The 25977-nt window shown below is 54.1% G+C and overlaps 1 protein-coding gene across 8 annotated transcripts in view; it reads left to right on the top strand.

Annotated features, from left to right (window-relative positions):
* Positions 1-1223: 1223 nt before the first annotated feature.
* ACSF3 (acyl-CoA synthetase family member 3) overlaps positions 1224-25977 on the top strand; it is a 53915-nt gene continuing 29161 nt past the window's right edge. For 2 of the 8 annotated variants that reach the window (XR_013183997.1, XM_054640930.2), the window contains exons 1-6: positions 1247-1437; positions 3760-4481; positions 5870-6025; positions 15581-15735; positions 16157-16302; positions 22514-22626. Coding sequence is in view for 7 of the 8 variants with exons in the window: in XM_054640930.2 (XP_054496905.2) it covers positions 1302-1437; positions 3760-4481; positions 5870-6025; positions 15581-15735; positions 16157-16302; positions 22514-22626 (1428 nt within the window). In the remaining variant the exon portion in view is untranslated. The other 6 variants (XM_077184980.1, XM_077184984.1, XM_077184981.1 and 3 more) reach the window with 5 other exon arrangements.

Consider the following 25977-nt stretch of genomic DNA (forward strand, 5'->3'; position numbering starts at 1 on the left):
AGATGGGCCACAGGGAGATGGGCCATGGGGAGATGGGCCATGGGGAGATGGGCCATGGGGAGATGGGCCACAGGGAGATGGGCCATGGGGAGATGGGCCATGGGGAGATGAGCCATGGGGAGGTGTGCCATGGGGAGACGTGCCATGTAAAGCCATGCCATGAGGAGGGAGCCATGCCATGAGCAGGGAGCCATGCCATGGAGAGCCCTGCCATGAGCAGGGATCTGTGCAGGAGTGTTGGGTGCAGGACTGTTGGGTACAGGCATTGGGTGCAGGAGTGTTGGGTGCAGGAGTGTTGGGTACAGGTGTTGGGTGCAGGAGCGTTGGGTGCAGGATTGTTGGGTACAGGCGTTGGGTGCAGGATTGTTGGGTGCAGGAGTGTTGGGTACAGGTGTTGGGTGCAGGATTGTTGGGTGCGGGATTGTTGGGTGCAGGAGTGTTGGGTACAGGCGTTGGGTGCAGGATTGTTGGGTGCGGGATTGTTGGGTGCAGGAGTGTTGGGTACAGGCGTTGGGTGCAGGATTGTTGGGTGCGGGATTGTTGGGTGCAGGAGTGTTGGGTACAGGCGTTGGGTGCAGGAGTGTTGGGTACAGGTGTTGGGTGCAGGAGCGTTGGGTGCCTCCCCCAGCGCTGGGATCCCAGCCCTGTTTCCGCTCCCAGCCCCGGTGGAAACACACCTGGGGGGTGGGTGGGGGTCACCGCGGCCGTGCCGCTTCACAGCCCGCTGGGCACAGCCGGGGCAGCTCGGCTTGGTGGGGCATGGGCAATGTGCCACCATGGGAGCTCTGTGCGGCCCTGCATTGCTGTGTGTCCCCAGGGTGGCTGTGTGTCCCCACAGTGTCTGTGTGTCCCCTGGGTGCCTCTACATCTCTGGGATCTCTGTGCGCCCCTGGGATGCCCGTGTGTGAATGTTCCCCGAGCCCAGCCCATGCCTGCCCCCTGCCCATACCCCCAAGTCCCTACATCCCCAAATCCCCCAGACCAGGCCCATGGCCCCAGGATCCACGAGGCAGAGCAGGAGCTCCACACCCGCCCGCCATGCCATCCGAGGGTGACACTCCGGGGGCTGCAGGCACAGTCAGCCCCGCGGAGTCCCGGCCTCACCCCCCGTGGGCGTTTTGGGGCAAAATCGCCACAAATCAGGCGCGGTCTGGCGGAACGTTCGTGCGCGGAACGTTCGGGTCGCGGCGCCGCGTGCCCGCCGGAGCTGTTCGCAGCCGGACCGGTCCCCCGGCGGCAGGTGAGGCCCCGCGGGGCTGCGGGAGGCGGCGGGGCCGGGGTGGCTCCGGGACGGTCCTGGGATGTTCCAAAGCCGGGACGAGCCGGGGCGCGCTGCCCTCGGCCCGCTGTGCTCGGACCCGGCCCTCGTTCCCCGCGGGAGCCGCTGGGTGCGGGGCCTGCGGCGGGGCGGCCCCGGTTCCTCGGAAGCTCCGTGCGGTTTGTGCCCGTTCCTACTCCGGGATGTGCCGTGAGTTGGCTGCGGGCAGGGACCTGCAGGGGGGGAATCTGCTCCGGAGTGAGAGAAGAATAAAGCCCTGTGAGGGTGTGAGGCCCTGGCACAGGTGCCCAGAGCAGCCGTGGCTGCCCCTGGATCCCTGGCAGTGCCCAAGGCCAGGCTGGACGGGGCTGGGAGCAGCCTGGGACAGTGGAAGGTGGGACTGGATGGGCTTTAAAGTCCCTTCCAATCCAAACCATTCCCTGTTTTTTGTTTTGTGAGAAGGGAAGAACAGTCAGCATCTCAGGTATTATTTGATGCCTTTTCCAAGTCCCTTAGTTACTTTATGATTTTCTAATAAAGTACTTTTTATGATTTTCTAAGAATGCAGTATTTTTATCTCTGTTGTAGAAACAGCCAGGAATACCTTTGTGTTCCCATGCTTGTAAATGAGGAAAGGGTGGAGTCCTGCAGGACACGCTCACCCTGGCAGCTACCCAGTCACAGCTGGAGCCATGATTATTCCTGTAATAACTCACTTTGGAACAGCTCAGAGTAACTCCAAGGATCATTTTCCTCCAGGGAATGCATTTTATGCCCTTTATGATTAGAAAATGCAGAGGGGGCTGGCACAAAGTGCCCAGGGCTGTGCAGTGGGTCAGCTCCCAGTTTGCACTGGTTTTGTTGTGCTGGGAGCTGGGGAGAGCCCCCCAGCTGCTTTGAGATCTTCAGCCTTAGGAGGAGGAGGAGGAGGAGGGTTTGGATTTTCCCTTCCAGGAGATTTGAACCTTCCCTTCCAAGGCAGCAGAGCCACATCTCTGCCCTGCCCTCAGCCTCCTGTGGGATCCAGGGACAAATCTTGTTTCCAGATGTGCTGTGCTGGAGTTTGTGGCACCAGTGATCCCTGAGCAGCAGGAGGGGATGGCAAACAGCCCCTGGATTTACCCCACGTGTCTGCAGCCCAGCTCTGGAACACCCAGCATTCCCAGGCCTGGTTGGAGGTGCTGCTGTGAATTGCTCCATTAAACACAGACTGCTGGGAACGGGGTAATTTGATTTTTGGAAGGAGCTGGAGGAGCAGTGAGAGCACTGAGAGCATTGGCCACGCTGGTCCTGGGCAAAAGCAGCTTCCAGCTGCTGCCCCTCATCATGCTCAGGGCATTGACACCTTGCCATGGCCACAGGTTCACTTTAGGGTGAGAGTTAGGTGGGGTTTTTGCATTTCAGGCTCTCCAGAGCAATGCAGAGATGTCACACGAGCTCTGCCTTGAGCTGCTTTGTTTTTTTCCATGCCGGTGGCAAATGTCGGGAGTTCCCACGCTCACCCCGCTCTGGGGCTGCAGCCTCTCTGCTCCCCCAGATGTTTCCACCCTAAATCACCAGCTTGTTTTGCAGAAGCAGAAATTGAGGTTGATTTGCAAAAGAAGATGTGAGCAGGGCCAGTGTCTGGGTGGGGAAATGCTCCGAAGGTGCAGGGGAGCGACCGCAGCGCTCACGGAAAATAAACTTGTGCAGCCTGAGCTAGGGGAGCTCAGCTCTGATCAGCTCTGCCCTGGGGAGCTGCTGGGCTGGATCCCCTCTATTCCAGCTCCTCCCCACACTGGGGAGCTGGGCTGGGAGGCTCTTGGAGCTGAGCTGCTCCACTAATAGGCATTTATCAAAAAGAAAAGGGAAAATCAGGTTGTTATTGCCAGCGTCAGGGAAGTGTCACGGACGCTCTCGGAGAGTGAGAGCTTGTCAGCCTTTGGCTGCTTCCTCTCGTCATGGAACCTCTCTGGGGATGTTTTGGTGCTGATTGGATTCTGTGCAGCAAATCCCTCTCTCTCCTGCCACGGCCCTGTCCTCTCCTCTCCTCTCTGCTCTCTGTTGCTGTATGGAGAGGGTGTGTACCACAGGCTGTACCAAGGGGTTTAGGATTCTTCACAGAATCGTGGAATGGCTCGGCTTGGAAAGGACCTTAAAGCCCCTCTCATTTCACCCCTGCCTGCCAGCAGCCTGGGACACTAAAAGGTGTCAGGGGGTGGAACTGGGTGGGCTTTGAGGTCCCTTCCAACCCAAACCATTCTGGGATTCTGTGAAAGCTGGTTCATCATTTAAATGAGCTGGGTTTTAGGGGTTGGGAGCTGTGCAGGGAAGGATCTCTGCTCCTGTTCCATTGTGGCAGGACCCAGGGATGCTCAGGCTGCCCAGGATGTGGCACTCTGAGGCAGGGACATAAATAATACAGTGGATATTATTCAAATGAGGGCTGCCACTTTGCCTGGGTGGGAATAACCCCCTGGGTAATCCCTGCCCTGCTGATGTGCCATCATTGCTTCCTGCAGAGTCGCTCCAGCCCGGCCGTGCTGGCAGGATGCTGCTCCCCCTGCTCTTCCCCCAGCGCTGCCGGCCCCTCTGCCGCCTCCTGCGGGACCTGTCCCGCTGCACACGCGATGGGAGCAGGGCTGGCCGTCCCCACAGGGCTCTGCACACAGCCTGGGCCACCTGCAGCAGTGACATCACCCCTGTGTTCACCAGGGCCCCGGCTTTTGGGGACAAAGTGGCCATCGTTGACCAGAACGGGGAGCACACGTACAGGGACCTGCTGAGCCGGAGCCTCCGCTTGTCGCAGGAGATCTGCAGGGTCCTGCAGTGCCCCAGCAGGGACCTGAAGGAGGAGAGGATCTCCTTCCTGTGCCCCAACGATGCCTCCTACGTGGTGGCCCAGTGGGCTGCGTGGATGAGCGGGGCCATAGCAGTGCCCCTGTACAGGAAGCACCCGGTGCCTGAGTTGGAGTACGTGATCCAGGACTCCCAGAGCGCCCTGCTCATCGCAGCTGAGGAGTTCCTGGGGAAAATAACCCCCAGTGCCCAGAAACTGGGAGTCCCTGTGCTGCCACTTCCCCGCTCTGGAGGTGGTGGATCCACGAGCCCTGCAGCCACGGAGGAGGGGCCCTTGCCAAGCTGTTCCTCGTGGAAGGACAGAGGAGCCATGATCATCTACACCAGCGGGACCACGGGGAGGCCCAAGGGTGTCCTCAGCACCCACGAGAACGTGCAGGCTGTGGTGAGTGCTGCTGCCCCCTTGCCAGGCTCCTGCCAAGGTACAAAGTCTTGGAATCTGGAGGGGATTTGGGATTGCAAACACCTTTCCATTGCCAAATTCCTGCTGAGAGCTGTGGGGCTGCAGCTCTGGAATCCTCCACGCTTGGAAGGTGAGCACACAGCAGCGTGTGAGGCTCTCAGCCTTGGCCTGTTCATGCTGCAGCTGCATCCCAAGGCAGGTGGATTCTCCTCCCTGCTTTCCTGAAAAGCAGAATGGATGAAACCTGTTGTAAAAAAACCTGATTTCTTTGCAGTTTGCTTTTCTGCCCTCTGACTAGGGGAGAATCTTTGCTCCTAATTGGAAATTACCTTAGCCCAGCCCAGTGCTGTGTGAAGCCCGTGCATTATTCAGCTCTGTATCCCTAAGGCAAAAAAATCCATTAGCTCTCGGAGCCAAAAGGAATTAAAAGTTTGAATAAGCCTGCTGACTGCCTCACCACTTGGTTATCAGTGCCTGCAACTGCCAGACTGCTGCCATTAGGGAAGGAGGGCAGGGAATGCAGGGGTGCCCTGAGAGCTGCTCGGGGTGCTCAGATCCTGCAGGGTCCCGACAGGAATGAAAGCCTTGACGGATGGAGCCAGGGCTTGGCTATATTGGGCAAAGAATCTGTTCCCTCACAAGCATGCTGATTATTTGGGGGGTGGCCTGAGCAGTCCCCATCCTTTGTGCTGCCCTGCAGGAAGCCTGAAAGCTGTGGAAGAGGGTTCCTGTGAGAGACACGACCAAATTCCACTGCTCAGATGCTTTTCTTATTTTTAGGTGGCTGGAAATAAGCTTTGCAGTTGCCAGCACTGGGCTCTGAAGGGCATTGTTGACCCAGAAACCTGATAATTATCCCTTCAGATAATTATCCCTTCAGAGCAGAGTGTTTTGGAAGCTTGATGCTCTCATAATTTTTTACTAACATGAAACCTACTTTCTGTTTATCAGCAATTTCCTGCTCCTACTGATTATCCCTTACAGGTGCTAAAAGCCTGATGTCATCAGTGTCCTAACTATGGCAACAGAATTCTGGGAAAATTAGCTTTTTGATTACTATTTCTGCTAAATCTGCATGTGCAGCAGTAGATTAATATTTTTGTATGTCCTACTTAAAATCATTGTTGATACTTCTCAGTAACAAGGAAAGGCTTTGCTGATTTAATGACCCATTTTGACAACATGCTGAAGGTGTTCCTCTTGTGTTCTGCTGTTGTGGTGGGAATTTTTCTCCTGCTGATCCTGAAGGAAAGATTTTGTGCCCAGGCTTGGCATTCCTGCCAGGGAATTTGGGGGTTGAGTAACTTGGGAATACCTTGGGAAAATCTTTCCTCCTGCCCTAAGGCCGCGCTGTTTGTTTTCCCCTGCAGACCACGGGGCTGGTTGAGAAGTGGGAGTGGAAGAAGGAGGATGTGATCCTGCACGTGCTGCCTCTGCACCACGTCCACGGGGTGATCAACAAGCTGCAGTGCCCGCTGTGGGTGGGAGCCACGTGCGTCATGTTCCCGGAATTCAGCGCGCACACGGTGAGCCCAGGGGAGCCCAGCAGCAGCAGCACCCGGGCAGTGCACTCACAGCAGCTCTGGGAATGAGCTCCTAAGGAGTTCCAGCCCTTTAGCTACTGCCTGTGGGTGGTTCACAGCAAAGGGAATTGCTTGGGTGCTCAGCCTGGGGTATATGTGCTCTTCCAGAGGGTGCAGCTGGTGTGAGTGTGATGTTGGAATGGGAATGCTGCTCTGCCCCTCCCAGCCCTGAGGTCTGGCTGGGGGTGGGTGGACCCTTCTGTGCCCACTGAGAGTGTTTCCATCCAGACTTGGAGTTGTGAATTTTATTTTACTGCCAGGAATGGTGGAATTACTGGTTATCTCTTGTGTTAGTGGTATGCTGCTTGATGAATTCTTTAGTGACTTGCATTTCCCAGAATCCCCAAAACATTGAGGCTGGAAAAGACCTCCAAGGTCACCAAGTCCACCCTGTGACCAATCGCCACTTTTGTAACCCAGCTGAGAGCACTGAGTGCCATGTCCAGTCATTCCTTGGACATCCCCAGGGGTAGGGCTTCCACCACCTCTCTGGACAGCCCCTTCCAAATGTTCCCCTTCCAGTCCTACATCCTTAGTGTTTTACAGAACACAGCCTTCTGAGTTTCTTGCAGCCCAGGTAAGGGAAATCCTGGTTTTTGTCACTTACGTGGAGAGGTGGCTCTTGTCTGTGGAGAAACAAGAGTTAACAGAGCTGTCAGGTTGGACTCAGTGATGTGAGAGTGAGTTTCCAGATCCAGACCTTCTTGCAGCTTTTAGGAAAAGTGTCAGGAGGGAAACCTTACTGGAATGATGCTGTTAAAATGTTGTTTTCTATCTGAGCCAGGAAACACCAGTGCCAGTGTTCTGCTGCTCCTTTGTTCCCTGCAGCAGCGGCACACCGTGGGGAGAGGGGAAGGGACAGGCAGCAGTGAAGGTGGAACAGGTTCTACGTTTCCCAGCCCTACTGTCCATCTACATTTCCCAGTGTCCTGGGTGGTGTCTGCAGTGTCACTGTTAAGGGACAGTTGGGTTTTCGGGTGCTGCTGCTGCTCAGAGCAGAAAGGAAACAGACGTGTTGTTGTCACTGCAGAGCTCCCTGGGAAAGCCAAAGGAGCCCGTGCTGGGTACCTGCCCGGGCTGCTCTCCCTGTCTGTGCTTATCCACGTGCTGGGAAGGCTTGTCCCATGGGAAGGACAAAGTGCACAGGTGTGGGATACACGTGGGAGCCTCTGGCTGTGCTGCTGCCAGGTGAAGGCAGGCCCAGCTCCGACCAGAGCCACCGCAGGGCCGGGTGATTCTTCACGGCTCATTTCTGCTTCTCAGAGCAGCAGCCACAGAAAATGCACACTTCTCTTTTCTGTCAGGGGGCTCTGACACCTGAGCACTGATCCTTTTTGGGGGGACAGCCCCTGAATCTCAGTGGGGCAGCTCTGCGCTCTCAGAGTAAATTGGCAGGATGCTGTGGTAGAGGGCAGGACGGTCCCTGGCTGCCATCGCCCGTGCTTTCACCCCAGTGATTGCTGCCAAACTGTCCTCCCCGCCGTTAGGGTGACCCCAGAGGCTGGGGGTGCAGCAGGGCTGTGCCGGAGGTGCCGCTGAGAGGCGGGGCGGGCGCGGAGAGGCTGGAGCGGAGCCTCTGGAGGGCGCGGTGCTCCACATCCTGTGCCACCGGTGATTGATGCTCCCTCGCACCCCTGCGTGCTCCTCCGCTCCCTCCCGACGTCTGCGGATCAATGAGCCGACGTTGAGGGATGGGATCGGGGTGGGGGAGCGGGACCCCCCTCCTGCCTGCTCTGATCCAAGCGCTCCCCAGATGTGGCACCAGGGACACGCGGGGACAGCGCCGGGGGCGGCCGCTTGACCCTGGAGCTGAACCTGGGCGCGGAGGGCGGCAGGCGCCGGGCGGGGCTCCCGGGGGCTCTGCAGGACGGCATTTGCTTCTCTGGTTTCTTTTATTCCCGTTATTTTTCCGAGGGCCTCCCGTGGGAGCCGCAAGTGGTTTGATCGACACTCCAAAGCGAGCACGGGAGGGTAAATAAGGCTTTCTCCTGGAGTTTATTGCAAGCTGCCTTTCAGTTCCACTCTATTTTCACCAGCTGTTTACAAAGTGCCCTTTGCTACTGCAATCAGCTTGCAGCAAAGCAGCAGTGGAGGATTTTGCCAAAGGAGCCCGAGTTTTGCCGTGTGCTTTTTTCCTTGGCTGCACCTTGAGAAAGCAGCCAATTATAGTGTGATATAAAGAAACTCGACTGGCAGCTAAAACACTTGACAGGCTGATCAAAACAAGGCGAGGAACTTACTCTCAACCTGCTGCAGACATATTTAGCCTTGAGTGATACTGGCAAAGGTTCAAGAGAAACCGCAGCAGCACGCCCGATGTGTGTTTGGTTTCTAATCACTAACACTTCATTATACAAAATAAATACTTTATTATTACAGTGTTTATTAAATTACATAATTTGCGGCGTGCCTTATAGTCGTGGATACAGATGGCAGTCTGGTTTTGGTGGTGGGAATAATGCTCTTTTTTTTTTTTTTTTTTTTCCTGAGAAGACATTCCCAGCCCCAGACCACAGCTTGCTTGTTGTTCCCCGCCGTGCAGGGGTAGGAGGTGGCAGCTTTCAGACCTTTATGTCTGTTTTTGGGAGCTGTCCAAGGAAAGGTTAAAAATCAGGACTTCGGAGTAGCACAGTGTCCTGACCAACATCCTTTCCCTCACTGAAACAGCATCTGATGTCTGTGGCTACTGCTGAGGCCATGACAACTCATTAAAGTGTGCTGAGGTGCCTCAAGCGTGAAAGTTGCTGCATAAAATCAGATTCTTTTTATTAAATGAGGACATCCATTACGCTGCACTAGCTACTGTACATGTTATAATTCACTTTATAACACCATCTGTTAAGACTGTCTTGCTTAAGCTTTTTGTAGCATTTTTTATTGCAAGTTATTAAAAAATATGGCTGCATCTATTAATCATTTATTAATAAAGGGTTTATAAATGGACCCTCAGTTTCCAGAATTAGTCAACTCGTACGTGATGTACTGAGTCCCCTGCTGCTCGTGCTCCTTGGGGTGCAGTGTCTTCACAGGGAGCCCCTGGGAGCACATCCAGTGCTCCTGTCTGTGCTTCTGGGGTTGGGAATGGCAGGGATGGCTGTGGGGGGACACTTCAGCACAGGGGAGTGTGGAGCAGGCAGGAGAACAGCAATGAGCCTGAGGGCTGTGCTGCCAGCAGCTGTGTGGGGCATGGCTGGCCGTGGTGTTACTGGTTTGTTGTTTCATTGGTTTTCAAGGGTGAGAAGTGTGAGGGCAGAAACCTCCTCTGGAGCCAGAGCAAGCTGCAGCCTCAGCATCCCTGTGTGATCCTCCCTCCATAACCTGCTCCCAGGCTGAGTTTGCTCTTCCAGCTGCACTGTTCCTGTTTGCATTTCTCAGCTGCTGCTGACCTGTCCCAGATGCTGGAGTAGGAATTTCTTGTCCAGGAGCTGAGATTTTAAAGGTGCTGTGTTGTACAAATTTTGTGCACTTTGGTGACAGAGGTGAAGAGGTGAATGTCTCTGTTAAGGAAAGAGTGCAGGGTGAGCCTTCTCCTCCTGGCCAAGTGCTTTTGGAAGGCTCTGAGCATCACCAAGCACCCTCTGGAGCATCCATTCCCTGTGGCTGCCTCCCTCCATCTCCCTCCCTGCATCAGTTGAGGCACAGCCTGTGGTGGGACTGTTGCTCTGTGGAAATGTCAGTGAGTCTAGAGAGACAGACTTGGGGAAGCCAAGTGTCCCCTGTGCTTGCTGTGACAGTCACACCCTGGTGTCCCCATTCCAGACCAGGCACTCCTTGGACAGGAGCATTTTGGAGTAAATGGTGAGGTCAGTGCCTGTTTTAAAGAATCCTCTGCTGAGGTTTTTGGACAGAGAGGATCCATTTTGGGCTTGAACAACAGGAAGAGCTTCTCTCTGCCTTGGACACCCCTGATCTTGCCTTGAGGGGAAGGTATTCTAATGGCACAAGGTTCCCTGTCAGCTCTCTGCATTGATAAACACAAGAACAGACCCTGGGAGGTCCTCCAGCCTCTTGTGCAGAGTGGGAAATAAGAGTACTGAGGAACCTGAAGGAAGAAACTTGCAGTGCTGAGTGATGGGAGAAGCTGATGGAAATCTCCACTCCGGGTGACCCAGCTGTGGCGTGTGCTGCCCGCTCAGCTCTGCTGGGCTGCTTGGAGCTGTGATGTGCTGCCTGTGCAGTGACAGCCCTGGCTGTGCCCTGCAACCCCTTCCATGATGAATATGCCAAGATGCAGATTTCCTGCCCTGCAGTTCCAGGAGCTGCTGTTTCAGTGCCAGCCTTGCTGCATGTCTGACTTAAGGTGCTCCAAGGATCAAGCCCTCTAAAAACCATGCCCTGTTTTACAATGTCACACTCAAAGCCATCAAAATAATCTTGTTTGGATCCTTCTTTCTAGGGAAATAGGAATGCTGTGTGCCCAGAGGTGGTGTGTGATTCAGGACAAGCTTTCCCTGGTGTCCTGTCCCCCGTGGCACCTTGTCCCCATGGTAGGAGGGAGCTGCAGGCCTGGCACAGGATGAGTGGGAGGTGTTGCTCCAGGGTGCTGCTGCATCATGTGCTCACAGCCTTGAATTCCTGAAGGCCAGGGCTGTGTCTGGGAGCAAACTTTGTCCTTGTCACTGGTGTGGTGTGTGTGAGCCAGGCTGGGCTGGGTGCTGGGGCTGTCTACCTTGGCTGGGCTGCACAGGGACATTCAGGGCTCGGCAGTCGCTGCTGCCTCCGGGAAGGAGAAGCGTGCACTGCACCGAGCCTCTCCCCTGGATCTGTCACTTCTGCAAACATCACTCTGGGCAGCTCTTTTGGTTTATTTTTAAAAGAAACGCAAATCCAAGTAGAGGAGCCTGAGCTCCAGTACCCAGGCACGCTGGGGATCGCGGCCCCCATCCAGTTTCAGCTGGAGAGAGGCTGAAAGTCTTTTCATCTGTTAATGGGAGGCTTCAGAGGAGTAATTTTATTTCAGACTCAAAGAGGAGTCGGTGGAGGGAGGAGCAGGTCACTAGTGAATGGATTATGTTTGATCACTTCTCACAGACCTGGCTTTAAAAAGTTAGAGGTTTTCTTTCCCATCTCCCCAGATCTGCCGTCTGTCCTCAGCATCTGTTCCCAAGTAATGGCTTTTGATGTGTGTGGGGAAATATAAAAAATGGAACCAGAGCCTGTCATATTTACTTATATTTCCAGGTCCCAGGGAAAGCACTTGCTCCTTTCAGTATGCCTCCAGCATAGGAAGGGTTTAAAAGCTTCAGCCTGGAATGCAGAGGGGCCATCAAACTGTGCTGATGAATAAATGATTAAAACCAGAGTCGCACAGAGCACAAACAGTTTGGGGTTATAACAAACATGAGACGAAGCCACCGAGGGCCTGATTTCTCTTTGAAGAGAAGAATGTTTCTCCCTCTCTGCATATTGGTCATGAAGTGTTGGAGCCTCAGTCCCTGGGAGAGAGCAGAGCTCCCCTTGGTGCTCTCCTACCTCGTGTGCCCATCTGCTTTTCTGGGATAATTTGGTGTTGGATGTGTGTGCGTGGTCCTGCAGTCCCTTGGCTGCTGCTGTTGAGTTACAGGAGCTTCCCACCCTTGTGTTTGGCACAGGATCTCACCAAAGAAGCAGCTGCTTTGGCCACAGCCCTGTTGCTCCCACAGACATTCCAAAAATCACCGGCATCCCTTTTCCTCGATGGTGCTTCCCACATGGCAGCAGTCAGTGCTAAACACAGACCCATCTCCCCGAGCAAGAGGGAAGTAAAGGGCTGAGTTAACCTTGCATTAGAGGCATTGTTATTGTTGAAAAGGTTTGAAAAGATTCAATTACAACTGAAAATGGCACAATAATTTTGTAGAAGAGAGGAGCTGTTGTGTCTGTCAATAGAGGCTGCACCACAGGCTGGCTGTGATCCATTTGTGGGCTGATGGAAAAATCCATGCATCCATGCTGATATTTGCTTCCTTTACAGCTTGTAGTTCTTCTGGCTGGTTTTGGGAATCTTCTATCAGCCAAAATCTTACATGGTTTAGCACATAACTGGTTTTGCCACTGTTTCTTCTCCTTTTGTATGAGAAGAAACCCAGGTATTGGGTTTGGTGTTTCTGGCTGATTTGGGGCATTGTACATCTCCCCGTTTAAAGGGAAATGTTGCCTTTTCTCCTCTGTGCTCACATCTCTTCCTTCAGGTGATCTTAGCAGGTCTGGAGGCTGGTTGGGAAGGTTGCTGTATGGACTGACCATCCTCACTCACCAACTGTGTGCTGGGAAAAATATGTGGGAAAAATCTCCCAGCTGTGCCTTGCTGTGCTTGTTTTGTACCCACTGGTGTCATTTTCTCCTTTTTTTTTTCCTTTAATGATGGCAAAATCCCACTGGCCAGCTCATGATATGCTTTTGAGCAGTGGGAGGGGAGGAAAATCAGGAATGTCATGCTGACAGGAAGGCTCTTGGGAACATTAGGTCTCCCACTTCTCTGCTGGCACAGGCAGCCCTGACCTGAAGCATTCTCTGCTGTTATTGCTGGTGGGAAGCTCTATCCACTCTTGCTTTCTTGCAGTGAGAAACTTTTTGTTTCTAACCCTTGGTTATCTTAAAAGGAATCTTGATCCATCTCCTGAGCATATTCCATGGGAAGGCTGCAGCTCCCCTTCTTTGCAGAGCCTGGCAGCCCTGGCACGTGGTGCCATGTTTGCTTCCCAAATCCATGGCTCTTTAAAAGCACTTGGAGGCATCAGGTGAGCACAACAAAAGGGGGCATTGGGCTGCCAGTGCCCTGTGCACAGGGAATGAACATAGTGACAGTGACAGGGGGATAACCCAGGGGGCAGGGACGGTGCTGCTCCAAGGCTGGAGCTGTCAGAGGGTGCCAGGTGCTGCAAGGACAAAGCTGGGGCCTTGCACGGGGTTGATTGATTAGTGCCAGGTAACAAGGCTTTCCCAGATCCTTCTCTCAAAGCCTGCAGTTACAGTTGGAAGCCAGGAATAGCTGCTCCAGCTGGCTGGGCAGTGCCAAGCCCTCTGGCCAGCTTGGAGCACTCGGAGCTGCCAGCTTTGTACCACGGCTCAGTCCTGCTAAAACACATGGGAAGGATCCAGATTTGGCTGAGCAGGAGCAGAGCAGGTGGAGAGGTTTGGCTGTCAGCAGATCACCCCAGCAGCTGGTGGCACAAATCCAAAGGCAACTGCTTATCCTCAGGAAGGGGCTGTTGCTGGGTGAGCTGGACTGACATGGAAAAGCTGCTCCTGTGGCTGCAGTACAGGATTTTATCTAAGGCGGGAGTTGAGCTGGCATGTGGGGACAGGGAACTCTGGGGTGCAAGGGAGACTTGCTCTGTTTGGATGGGTTTGGGGTTTTTCAGATCCAAAGTCTGGCTGCGTGGCCAGACTGGAAGTCTGCCTACGCTCCCACAGCTGCTCAGGACTCGGGAAGGCAAAACAAAATCACACAGCAAGGACTGAACAACCCCTGAGCATCTGTTTCCCTTCAATCCCCTCAGCACAGTCCTGTCCCTGCTTGCCATCCTTCCCTGCCCACAGCAATGGCTCTGGGGAGCGCCAGGCTGAGGAGGGCAGATCATCCAACCCTGGCTTTGGAGAGATCCCTCTCCACTCTGCTGCCTAGAATGGGAAAGATACTGGGGGAAAAGGGGCTGGGAAATGATGCCGTGGGTTTTAGCTTTTCTATTTTTCAGGTTCTCTGCTGCCTGGTGTGTAACTCTGAAACTTCCTATGAGGTGTTAGTAGGGTCTCTTCACAGGGTGGTTGGACAAAACAATCCCTTCCCAGCTGGAGAATCAAGGACAACCTTTCCCATAATGCACAAACAGCTGTGAAGGGAAGGGAGCAAGGCAGGGGGTTGAGACTTCATGACCTGGAGCTGTAATTGGGCAACTGAACCCAATGTGTAGATGAACCAAAACTTATAAAAGTGTAAAAACTTGTGAGTGGGATCCATCTTGGATTCAGCCTGGGTGTAGCCCTGGCCAGGCTCTTGTGCTGCCCAAAGTGTGTCCTTTAAAGGCCTTTCAGTAAATACCTCTATTGTCCATTTAGCTCTGTCTGGTCTCTGTTCCAGACCAGCCTCTCAAGGCATCAGTTCAAACACAGGGGAGGTTAGACCCTGTAAATGCAATTTTACCTAATCTGGCTGGTAGGGGGGTTTCTGCAGGGACTGAAATGTTCCCTCTCTGGATGTATCACCCATCAGTGCAGGAAGTCACATCCCAGTTCTGCTTTCCTTTCCTGCCCCACCTGCCGGGGTGTGCAGTGCCTTTAGACCTTGTGCATTCATCTCTCCCCACCGAGGGCCAGCCCTGGGCTGGGGGCAGCGTGAGCTCCCTGCTGTAGGGTGGGACAGTGCTTCTGTGGACGTGTCCTGCTCTGTTAACCACAACCCCCCGGTGCTGGAAGGGTTTTTTAGGAGCTGATTGTTCTGGAGCAGCGGAGTGTGAGCTGCGGGGGGAGGAGAAAGGGATGAAAGGGAGCAGAGCGAGCAGAACGGAGGGAAGGGGCAGAGTGACAGCATGAAGGAGAATCCCTGGCTCACCTTCAATCAAGGCCTGGCTCGTGTGCAGCTGAGCGTGCCGGGCAGCGCTCGGTGTCAGGAGCTGTTAGGGAACGCGTTTGTCACCGGGGGCAGGGACAGACCAGGGGACAGAGGGCTCTGATTTATTGATGGCTTTGCTTCCCTCCTGCCTTGGGAAGAGCTTACCTGGCAGGGACAGTGCTGAGGTGTGGAGCAGTGGGCTCAGGTGTGACTGTGTGCCTCTGAGCCGTGGCTCACTGAGGTGAATGGGGGTGAACTCCCCTGTGAATGGGGGCTGCTGGAATTTGCCCCCATTCATGGTTCCCACAGGTCAGCAGGAGTTGCAGCTGAAGAACATTATTCCCACAGGGAACATTCCTCTCAGGAAGAGTGTGGTTGGGGTGGTGGCCCTCCTGAAAAGCTGCTGCTGTCTCCTGCTGCCCCTGCTTTACCTGTGCATTCTGATGGCTCCTCTGAGCTTGCCAGGGACACGGCTCTCTCACAGCACCTCACCATTTTCATGAAGTCTCACTCCCAGTGCCTGATCTCCCTCTTCCCAGCTTTGCCTCAGAGGCTGAAGTCCATGGGCTCCAAGCTGTGTATTGTGTATCAGGTGTGAGCTGTGTCTTTCCAAAGAAGAGCTCCCATACTTTGGAAAACTGGTGGCTGTGTGCAGCCTTTGAAGAACTGTGCATGATAGGGGAATGAGCTGATTCTGCCACAAGCTTCCATCTCTGTGAGCAAATTCTTGGCTGCAACATGACAGGACTGACAAATGCCATTTCCATCATCTCAAGAGTGATGGTGGGTGGGGGATCCACTGGTGGGATGAGAGATGAACGTTGTGCCTTGGGAAATAAGGGCATGATGAAAGTTGGGATCTTGTTTTGGGCAGGGATTGGGGCACACAACAGCTTCCAGCTGTACTCCCAAGAAATCTTGGATAGCAAAGGTGTATTTTCATCCCTGTGTGTTCCCTTCCTTCCTAGGTGTGGAAGAAGCTCCTGAGCTCCCAAGCTCCCCGTGTCAATGTGTTCATGGCAGTGCCCACCATCTATGCCAAGCTGATGGAATATTATGATGAGCATTTCACCCAGCCCCAGGTGCAGGATTTTGTGCGTGCCTATTGCCAGGAGAACATCAGGTGGGTGAGCTGCTGGCTCGCTGGGTGCTCCGGGTTTTCCTTTCAGCATCACCTCTTTCAGTGCTGGCTGCTGTGCTTTGGTGGCTCTGTGACAGGAACAAGGGTGACATTATTTAATTATGAGCCACTCTTGCACGGGAGAGCCAGAAGGGGCTCGTTGTGTGTCACCCTGTGTAACACATGGCTGAGGGCTTTGTCCTGCAGCCCAGGCTTGTACTCCAGGATCTCTTGTAAGAGGCTGTCCTGGTTAACTTAAGCCCCATATCAGGCTGAGAATGTAAGGAACATCTTTGGTGCTGGTTAAAAGGATTTGGGGGCTGCAGGTTTTACACAGAGCTGTTTGTGCCCCTGTGTCAGGCTGCAAATTCCCTGGAGCAAAGGTGCTCTCAGATACTGTCTTACCTGGCCTTTCCCTGTGCAGGTTAATGGTGTCAGGCTCAGCAGCCCTGCCTGTGCCTGTCCTGGAGAAGTGGAAGAGCATCACGGGGCACACCTTGCTGGAGAGGTATGGGATGACTGAGATTGGGATGGCGCTTTCTAACCCTTTGCACGGAGTCCGTGTCCCAGGTAGGAGTCCCAGGGTGCCCCTGTGTGGAGGCCTTTGCTGGGAGTGCTCTGGGGTGTTCTGTGCACAGGGGTGAGGAGAGGCCATGCTAGGAGCAAGGCTGCTGGGAATTGGCACTGGGGATTCAGACGTGGATGTGTGGGGAGGGGCTGCTGGGTTGCCCAGGGATCAAAGCTGTGTGTGCAGAGCTGGCAGTGGTGCCCACTGCCCTGACCAGGCTGGCACACTCCAGACTGATGCTCTGTCACTTCCAAAATCTTAGTGAACTGAGGGAGTGTTTCTTCAGCTCCTGCTGCCTGGAGTTGTATTTCTGGGTGGTGTCACACAGGATTCTCCACACAGCAGTGCTTGTCCAACCCATCAGTGCTGAACACTCAAAATAGGACGTCTGCTCACTCTTATTTTAGTGCCTGTTTCTTGCCTCTTCAGGAATTCAAAATTGTCACACCTCGCTGTACACTCTGGGCCTGTTCTCTCCTTGTCTTTCCCCCCCTTCTCTGAGCTACACTTTGTGATTCCTCTCCATAGCTGTACTTTCTGGAACCTAGAAATAAATTGATCTGAGACATTGCAAATGTGAAATGCCCCCACTCTCCCTGTGGTTGGAGTGTGGCCATCTGTGTGCCTACCCTGTGCCACCTGCCTCCCCACAGGCTGTCTGTGCAGGCATGGCACCATATGCAGCCTCCTGGGGAACTGGTGTTACCCCAGAGGGGGTCCTGGGTGTCACAGCTTCCCACAGCACCCCAATCCCATGGGATGCAGGAGCTGGGTCCTGCAGGGGTGGCACAGGGAGAGGAGAAGCCAAAACTCCCCCTCATTGACTCCTCAGGCTGAGAACAGCTTGAAACACAAACTCTGTTTTACTTTTGCAGGGTAACTGTCATTCCCTCACCCCACCTCAGCCAGATTTATCTCCCTCCAGCAGGCAGGAGAGGGAGGCAGGCAGGAAAAACAAGGCTCCCATCTGCAGGAGCTCGAGCTGTGTGTGAGCCCCACACCCCAGGGTGACAGGGCAGGGATCATTGCACTGTCCCTGGGTTATATTTGCTTTTTACTGATTTTCATGAGGGAAAAGGAGTGGAGACTTCAGAAATTTCCCAGAGGACTAAAAGAGAAGAGGAATAAGACTGAAAGTAGCATGGCAGTGCACAAGCTGGCACCCAGAAGGGCAGCTCCTGCCCCAGAGCTGGTGGCTGTGCTCCTGAGGGCTCCTGAGGCATCATCCCTGTGGATCCTGGGGTCTGCAGGGGACGTGGGCACAAACCCTCTTGTGCAGCCAGAGCAGAGGGGCTGGGCACTGTCACTCCAGCCCCATCCAGGGGCTCCTGCAGCCCCCAGAGGGGAGACAAGTGTCTCACAAAGGTGGGGATCAGCAAGAAGCCGTTCAGAAATGAGGCTATAATTGAATAGGCTTGATTAATTTATTTCAGGAAGTGTCAGCTGGGAAGCAGATGGGTGAAGCTGAGGCATAATTTACTGGAGCTGTGAAAAAGCTTTTGATCTAGTGCCCTGTTAGAGGCTGGGTAGGAGGTCACCAGGTACCACAGAGATCCCAGAGGCAGCTGATGGTGGGCTGGGAACAGGGGACATCTGCCAGAGGATCTCTCCTGGACGGGGAGCAGCACATGCTCTGACCTGTTGGAGTGAGCCCAGAGGAGGCACCAGGAGGGTCAGAGGGATGGAGCAGCTCTGCTGAGAGAATTGGCATTGTTCAGCCCAGAGAAGAGAAGGCTTTGGGGTGACTTAATTGTGGCCTTCCAGTTCCTGAAAGGACCTACAAGGAAGATGGAGAGGGACTTTGGACAAGGGCCTGGAGTGACAAGACAAGGGGGAATGGCTTCACAATTAACTTTAGGTTTAGATTAGATATTAGTAAGAAATTCTTGGATGTGAGGGTGCTGAGGCCCTTCTCTGGGTGCCCAGAGCAGCTGTGGCTGCCCCTGGATCCCTGGCAGTGCCCAAGGCCAGGCTGGACAGGGCTTGGAGCAGCCTGGGATAGTAGAAGGTGTCCCTGCCCATGGCGGGGGGTGTAATGAAATGAGCTTTAAGGTCCTTCCAAACCATTCTGTGATTCATGAGCCTCTGAGGAGAGACCCTGGGGCTCCCCTTGCCCTCTTGCAGGCACTTGGTGTGGCAGGAGAAAGGTGGAGTCCTTGGACCCTGCCCATCCTGCCCGTGTCCCCAGCAGTGTCCTCAGCAGTGTGTCCCCACTCTCCACCCACAGCACAGGGGCAGGCATGGGGTGTGGGAGCTTTAATTTCCAGAAGCAGCAAAGATGAAAGATTTGAAAGATAAATGTTTGCTTGTATATGGTTAAAACCCTGCTTAAAATGCCTCTGTTTTCACCAGCTCTCATTCTAATCCCCCCTGGTGCTGTTACTGTGAAGGGAGATGAATAATTCATGGCCGGAGAATGCCTCACTGGGCCTAATCACCACTTTAATTGGAGGTTTAGATCAGAGGCAGCTAATAGCTGCTACAGCGGGGACTCCGTGTATTGTTGACAGTGAGATCCTTGAGTGCCTTATCGTTGGCCTGCTCCAATCCTCCCGGGACACAGCAGCTCCAGCTACCCAGATACCGAAGGACACAGAGCACGGGGCCAATTAAATTTATCTGGGAAGAGCTGACAACTTTTTTAAACAGAGGCGAGGGGGTGAAAGCAGAGCGGTGTCACCCCCTCCTGCCTGCAGCGCGGTGACACCGCGGGCCAGGCGCCAGCATCGCTGAGCATCCGGGAGTCTGCACAGTGCAGGGCTGCAGAGGGGAAGGAGCAGAGATTTCTCCCCAGTTTCCCCTCAGGATTATGGCTGGGGGGAAAAAGGAAGCCAGTGCAGAGTGTTGGCCCCTTCTGATCACGCCAACTGTGGCTTGATGAAGGCAGGGCCTCCAGGGCTGCTCCTTGGGGAATGAGCCCAAATTTCTGCTGACCTGTTGGAGTTGGCACAGGGTGTGTTTGACAGGGTGGATGGGCCTGGGAAGCTCTAGTCATTGTTTTTGCACAAATTCTATTAGTCCTGGCAGGTTTGTGGAGCTTTAATCAATGGTAGGGGCTTTTTCAGCCTTTACAGATGTTGATTTCAAAGTTTGTCACTTTTCCTAAGCACCAGAAAAGCTTCTCCAGACAGAAACATAAGGAAGCAGCTCTCCACCAGGGACCTGTTTTACATGCTGGTTTTATTTTAGCCAAGCAGAAGAGGAACTGGTGGGGCTGTGTTAGTAACTGTGATCTGAAACACTGTGTGGGGAACATGTCACCTCCTCTGTGCCAGCCCTGTGCTGATCTTTGGTGTCTCATTCCCAAGGGCTGGGACCAGCAGTGGGCACTAATCCTGCAGTCCTGCTGCCCATGAATCACTGCCCATTTCCATGTTGAGGTCAGCAGCTTGCATCCAGGGAAGGAGCATCTTCCAGGAAGGCATCTGGCTTATCTTGATTTGAAAAATTCCAAGTCTGTGAGAGCCCCTGGCAGTTCCTTGCATTGGTTTCTGCTCCCTCCATGAGCTTTCCAGGACTGGTGCCTGCCCACAGACGTGCCATGTTTTGTGGGCAGATTGGAGTCTGTTCACACACAGTTTTTCACCCTGGAGAAACTGTTCCCACAGAAGTCTAGAAGGTGGCTCCAGCAACCTTCCATGCAACACTGAGGGTGTTTTCTGTGACTTGTTACTTGCTATGAGGCCTCTTGGAGCCTCCCATAGCAGGTGCAAGATTGTTTATAACACATATGGTGTGATTTTTAGGGTTGTCCTGTGCAGAGCCAGGAGCTGGACTTGATGATCCTTGTGGGATCCAACTTCTGTGATTCTCTGATTCCATAAATACCTCGACACCATACCTCAGGGCACTTCTGGCTCGTGGCTGCCTCCTTGCCCTGCTGCAGCCCTGTGTCTCTGATTGCTGGCAGTGTCTGGCCTGGAGGTGGGAGCAGCCCAGGGGTGCTGGTGCTGAGGGGAGGACGTGGCTGTGCTGTCTGAGCAGAGCACACAGGGATCACGGGGCTGCCACGTCGCTTTGTGTTTATTTCCAGCCAGATTTGCTAATTGTTCGGGTAGTTTTGCTGCAATAAAATCTCACTCCCTCATAGCCCATCTGCTCCTGGCTGATCCTGCAGGGATGCCATAAATCTGGGCTACAACGACATATCCATTTCCATGGCAACTGACCAGTGTAGCAGACAAAATCGTGATGTCATGGATAGCAGATCTCCAGGGCTTCAACAGGAGAGTGAGACCAGGACAGGGAAAATGCCACTCCAACCCAAATGCCTGAAATATGAGGAAGACAGGTCCTGCACTCCCTGCTCTAGGCAATTCCCAGTGTCAAGGTGATCCTGGCAGACCTGGAAAGCATCAGCTGGAGGCGCTTCAGGGGAAAAAATTGATCATCCTTTAAAGAGCACAGTTGCCAATTTATAGAATCACAGAATGGTTTGGTTTGGAAGGGATCCTTCAGCTCATCTTGTTCCATCCCCCCTGTCCTGGGCAGGGTCACCTTCCACTAACCCAGGGTGCTCCAGCCCCATCCAGCCTGGCCTTGGGCACTGCCAGGGATCCAGGGGCAGCCACAGCTGTTCTGGGCACCTGTGCCAGGGTCTCAGCACCCTCACAGAGAAGGATTTCTCCCTGATGTCCCATCTAACCCTGCCCTCTGGCAGTGGGAAGCCATTCCCCTGTGTCCTGCTACTCCAGGCCCTTGTGAAAAATCCTTCTCCAACTGAAACTCAGTCCTGTCCAGTCCTGCTGAGCCACAGGTTGCTGTGAGCTGCTGTCCCTCTCCCTGCTCACAGGGGATGAAGGTCACAGGCCCCGTTCTGTCACAGGAATGAGAGGCCATCGAGAGGCCAAGTGAGACCTGCTGAGATCTGCTGCCCATCCCACAGGTGACAGGGACACTGCTGCCCTCTCTGCTGAGCTCCCAGGTGCTCCCCAGCAAGAACAGGCCCTGAACTTTCCCAGGGGGTGGGAAAGCTGCAGGTTGGGGAGCTCTGGGTCCCAGATGCAGCTTGGAGCTCAGTAGTGGTGGTTGTGACACTGTGTCAGCTCCTTGGCTTTGAAATTGAAACCTGTGGAAGAACGGGGTGGTTTTGATCCCTGCTTTTCTCCTGTGATGTTTTCTATCCAGTCTATTGATGTCTCCTAAAACTGAGATAATCCCTGGCAATTCTCAGCTGTTAAGCCTTTGCCTCCCCTGTCAGGTGCAGGCTGTAGAGGAGCAGAGTGATTGCTGTGCTCTCTCTTTTCACAGCTTTGTGTAGCTTTTGTGGTGCCTTTCTTTTTGTTCTTAAAAAAAAACAAAACAAAACAAAACAAAAAAAAAAAAAAAAACCAAAAAAAACAAAAAAGAAAGAGCTTCATTCCTGAGCTCTGAAGAGGTGCAGATGTCTTCAAAGAGTGGCCAAGAGAGTGTGTTCAGGGCTGGAGACACGTTCAGAGGCATTCCCACACTGCCTGCTCCTGACACACGGTGGGATCACCCTTCCTGAAGGGACACCCTGCATTAGGAAGTCCTTTAGGCCAGCACAGCCTGCAGATGCCATTGCTAGAGAGCAGCTGCTGTTTGCATCCCTGACTCTGTTCTTTCCCTGCTGTGCCCCTCTCAGGACTCTAGCTGGTCACAGTGACCCTGAGATGTGTTAGAAAGTCTCTTTTCCCAGCCCGATGCTCAAAGGAGCCAGAACTCTTCAGTTTTTGTTCTCAAGGTTGTTTATTGCTCCTTATCTATAAAATTTTTTCTCCTGTCCAGCTGAGACAGTCAGAGGCACTCTGCCTGCCCCCAGGGCAGTGTTATCTTTTTATACTAAAAACTACATGTACAATATTTACAATTACTTCCCAATACCTATCACCTATGTTAGACACTGAGCTTCTACTCTAAACCAACCCAAAAGTGCCAACATCACAGCAGAAGATGGAGGCCAAGAAGAAGGCTGGACACGCCCAGATTCCTCCATCTTGCCCCCTGAACCCCCATTCTAAAAACCCCAAAAATCTATTTTTCACCCCGTGGTACATTCACTATCATTCTACTTAAACTGTTGTGGCTTGCAGATCTTCATCCAAGGTTGCTAATTTGCTCCATGGGTCATAAGTGTCTTGGGGCTCCGTGCCAGGGTCTCTGAGCCCCCTGGCAAGGGTTTGGCAGTCCAGGGCAGCCAGAGGGACGTGCTGGATTCCGAGATGCCCCATTTGCATGCTGCTGTCCCCCCAGGTTCCGTGGGCACCCCGCTGCCCGGCGTGGCCGTGCGCATCGCCAGCGAGACCCTGAGTGGCGGCACCCGCTCCTACGCCATCCACGCGCAGGGCGATGAGAACAGCACACAGGTACTGCGTCCTCCTCCTTCACTTTGGAAAGGTCTCCTCTCGGGGAAAGGCCTCTCCTTCCCAGCCTCTGAAAGGCTGAGGTTTGTGCTGCCCCTGCTCCCAGAGTTTGTTGTACTTTGTTGGTGGGTCCCTGTAGCTGTGGTGCTTTATGGACTGGACAAGTGCTGTCCGTGCAGTCATGGAATGAACAGGGTTGGAAGGGACCTCAAAGCCCATCCAGTGCCACCCCTGCCATGGCAGGGACACCTCCCACTGCCCCAGGGTGCTCCAAGCCCCAGTGTCCAACCTGGCCTTGGGCACTGCCAGGGATCCAGGGACAGCCACAGCTTCCCTGGGCACCTGTGCCAGGGTCTCACCATCCTCACAGGCAAGAATTCCTTCCCAATATCCAATCTAAACCTATTCTATTCCACTCTGAAGACCAGGTCTAGTGGAATATCCCTGCCCATAGAACAAGATGAGCTTTAAGGTCCCTCCCAACCCAAACCATTCCATGTTTCTGTGCGTAGAAGGGCAGGACTGGTGGCCTTGGGGGCTGCACTCATTTTGAAACAGCAGTGGGGGAAACCCATCAGGTTTCCATGGAAGTCAAGCTCTGTGCTGAGCTCCACATGACGCTTGCACACAGTTCTGGTGTGCCAGAGGTCAGGCATCTGGGATGGGAACCATAATCTGCCCCAGTGCTGGGTGCTGAGTGTTCCCATTTGCTGCAGCAGCCCCAGCCCAAGGTCCAGGCTGTCTCTTGCCACAGAAGTGGCTGAGCAGGGTCTGCATTCCTGCCCCCTCCCCTCCACACCCTGACTGTGGGTGTTGTGCTGCTCTGGCACATCCATCCCTGCTGATGTCTGGGCTTGGCTGAGCAGATAAATGCTGTGTGTGACAGGAGTGACCCCAGCAGTGACACCGCGTGGGTGGGACACAGGCAGGCGTGAGATTCAACCTGAAACAGGTTCCTTTGCTCATTCCCCTGGGAAATGGCTTCTCATCCAGCCACCTACAGACTGAGGGTTTGAAAGGGCTGTGGCAGAGACACTGCTGGTGTAAGCACTGCTGAGAGGCTCAAGAAAATCTTTTTTTGTCTGAATTATGTGGTGGCAGGTGGAGGAGCCAGCAGGACCACAGGCAGCCCCGTGGGTGGGCTGTGCTCAGGTTGTGTTTTGTGTTCTGATGCTGTAAGAGCTGGATCCACCCCAGACTTGTAAAGCAGCCCAAGGGACAGCTGAGAGGGACCACAGATTGTGGCTTTTATTAAAAAAAAACCCCTCTTTGCTGCTCTTTACTCTGTGTCACTGCTGCGGCGTGGCCGAGCAGCGGGCAAAGCAGGAGGGTCCCCATGTCCTGTCTTTGTCACTTCCTGGATGTGTGTTATATTTTACAGGTTTGTCCTCTGATCCCAGTTTGCTCTTGGCCTTTTTTTTCCACTTGTGTGGAACTGAGACATGAAATATAACGTGTCCCTTTTAATAATGATCCTCTAATGCTTTTTTCCCCTCAGGGATCCCTGGGCGCTTTACAAATTAGGTCTCAGACACGAGAATCCCCAAAGTGCAGCTCCTTCCAGGATGAAATGTGGATGTTGTTCTACTGAATTATGAGAGGAAAAAATATGGAATGTTATTTTTTCTGCTCAGTACTCTTTCCCCTTCCTTCTCATTGCACTGAGTGACCAGAGAAGGGGAGCCCAGATGATCTGTGTCTGGTGCTGGAAGCCCACCACCTCCCCAGGGCTTCACAGAGCTGGGGTTCGCACAACTCTCCTCTTTCCTCTGGCTTCAGGCTGCTTGGGTTTATACTGGGGGCAGAGGAATTGCCCTTTTTCCTGGTGGTTTCTCACCTGCAGCCCCCAGTGTGGTCCATACCCAGAGCTCACAGTTCTTCCAGGAGCTCCCACCAGTGCTGGCCTTGGCTCCCTGCCCCTTGCTGATGGTTCACTTTCCGTCAGGCTCTCCCCTGGGGACCTTTTGAAAGTTCTGGTGAATTCTCAAGTCATCAGCAGGGGAGGGTGTGGGGCGGTGGTAATTTGCCTCTGGGCGTTGGCTCATGGGTTGGTTCCTCTCTGAAAAGCTGTCCCCATCTCACCCACCATTCCTCTTGTCCCAGTTTAACTGGGAGCTGAAGGGAGAGCAATGGTCCCATCTGTTCAGGCCACCCGAGGAGACAGTGGCTGGCTGGGTACCTCCAGGACATCCACAACATTTCCAGGAGCAGAGCAGAGCCAGCTGCCTCTGTCCCTGGGACTGTCACAAGGTGGGAAAAACAGTCCCCGCTCCCAGCATGTGTTGGCACAGATGGATGCGTGGAGATGCCAGGAGTTTGGGCTTTGTGTGCCCTGGGCACGGAGTGTGACTCTCCCTGGCGTGACCAGGTGGCAGCCGTGGTGACAACACCTCAGCTCCCAGGGATGCTGGAATTCCTGTGCCTCACACCTGCGGTCCCAGGCAGAGCCTCACCTGCTCAGTGCCCGCCCCAGCCGTTGCTGCTGCCACTGTGTGCATCATGCTTGGTTAATAATTCATGTCAGGGGAGACAACGTCAGTGGAATTTATTTAAAACCAGGCGGATCTGACAGTCCGAGCGCTCCTCACGCTCCAGCAGTCCGGGAAAGGCCCGGCTTTGTTAAAACCAGCTCCTCCACGGCACAGGGGCTGGCCCAGGCATGGGGTGAGCTGGCTGGTGTCACCCTGCCTGTGCCACCAGATAACCCCCTGGCCTTTCCCTTGCCTCCTGTGAGAAGGATGAACAAATCCTTCCTTGCCTTCCTCACAGGAGGGCTCTGAGCTTTATAGTGGTTAAAGGCTGGAAGAGACTGAGGGGAGACCTCAGGGGTCTTCAATGTCCTCAGGAGGGGCAGCAGAGGGGCAGGTACTGATCTCTTCCTTCTGGTGAGCAGGGACAGGACCCAGGGAATGGCTGGAGCTGTGTCAGGAGAGGTTTAGGTTGGATATCAGGAAAGTTTCTTCCCCCAGAGGGTGCTGGGCACTGCCCAGGCTCCCCAGGGAATGGGCACGGCCCCAAAGCTGCCAGAGCTCCAGGAGAGTTTGGACAATGCTCTCAGTGAGGCCCAGGGTGGGATTGTTGGGGGTCTGTGCAGGATTGGTTGGATTGATGACCCTTGTGGGTCCCTCCCAGCTCAGGATTTCTGTGATTCCATGATTCAAGCACCCCATGGGGATGATCCAGGGGGATGCTGAGCACCCCAGCAGGAGCTGGGCTCTGAGCCATCTCTCCTCCCCAGGCTCCTGCGAGCAGGTGATGTCTGTGCCGGGGCTGAGGCACCGTCAGGGCCATCTGCGAGGCGTTCCCAGCTGGGCTGTGCGTGCAGAGCCCTCCCGACAGCGAGCAGGGAGCGCT

This window comes from Agelaius phoeniceus, chromosome 12, assembly GCF_051311805.1.
Source record: "Agelaius phoeniceus isolate bAgePho1 chromosome 12, bAgePho1.hap1, whole genome shotgun sequence".
Taxonomy (NCBI): Eukaryota; Metazoa; Chordata; class Aves; order Passeriformes; family Icteridae; genus Agelaius; species Agelaius phoeniceus.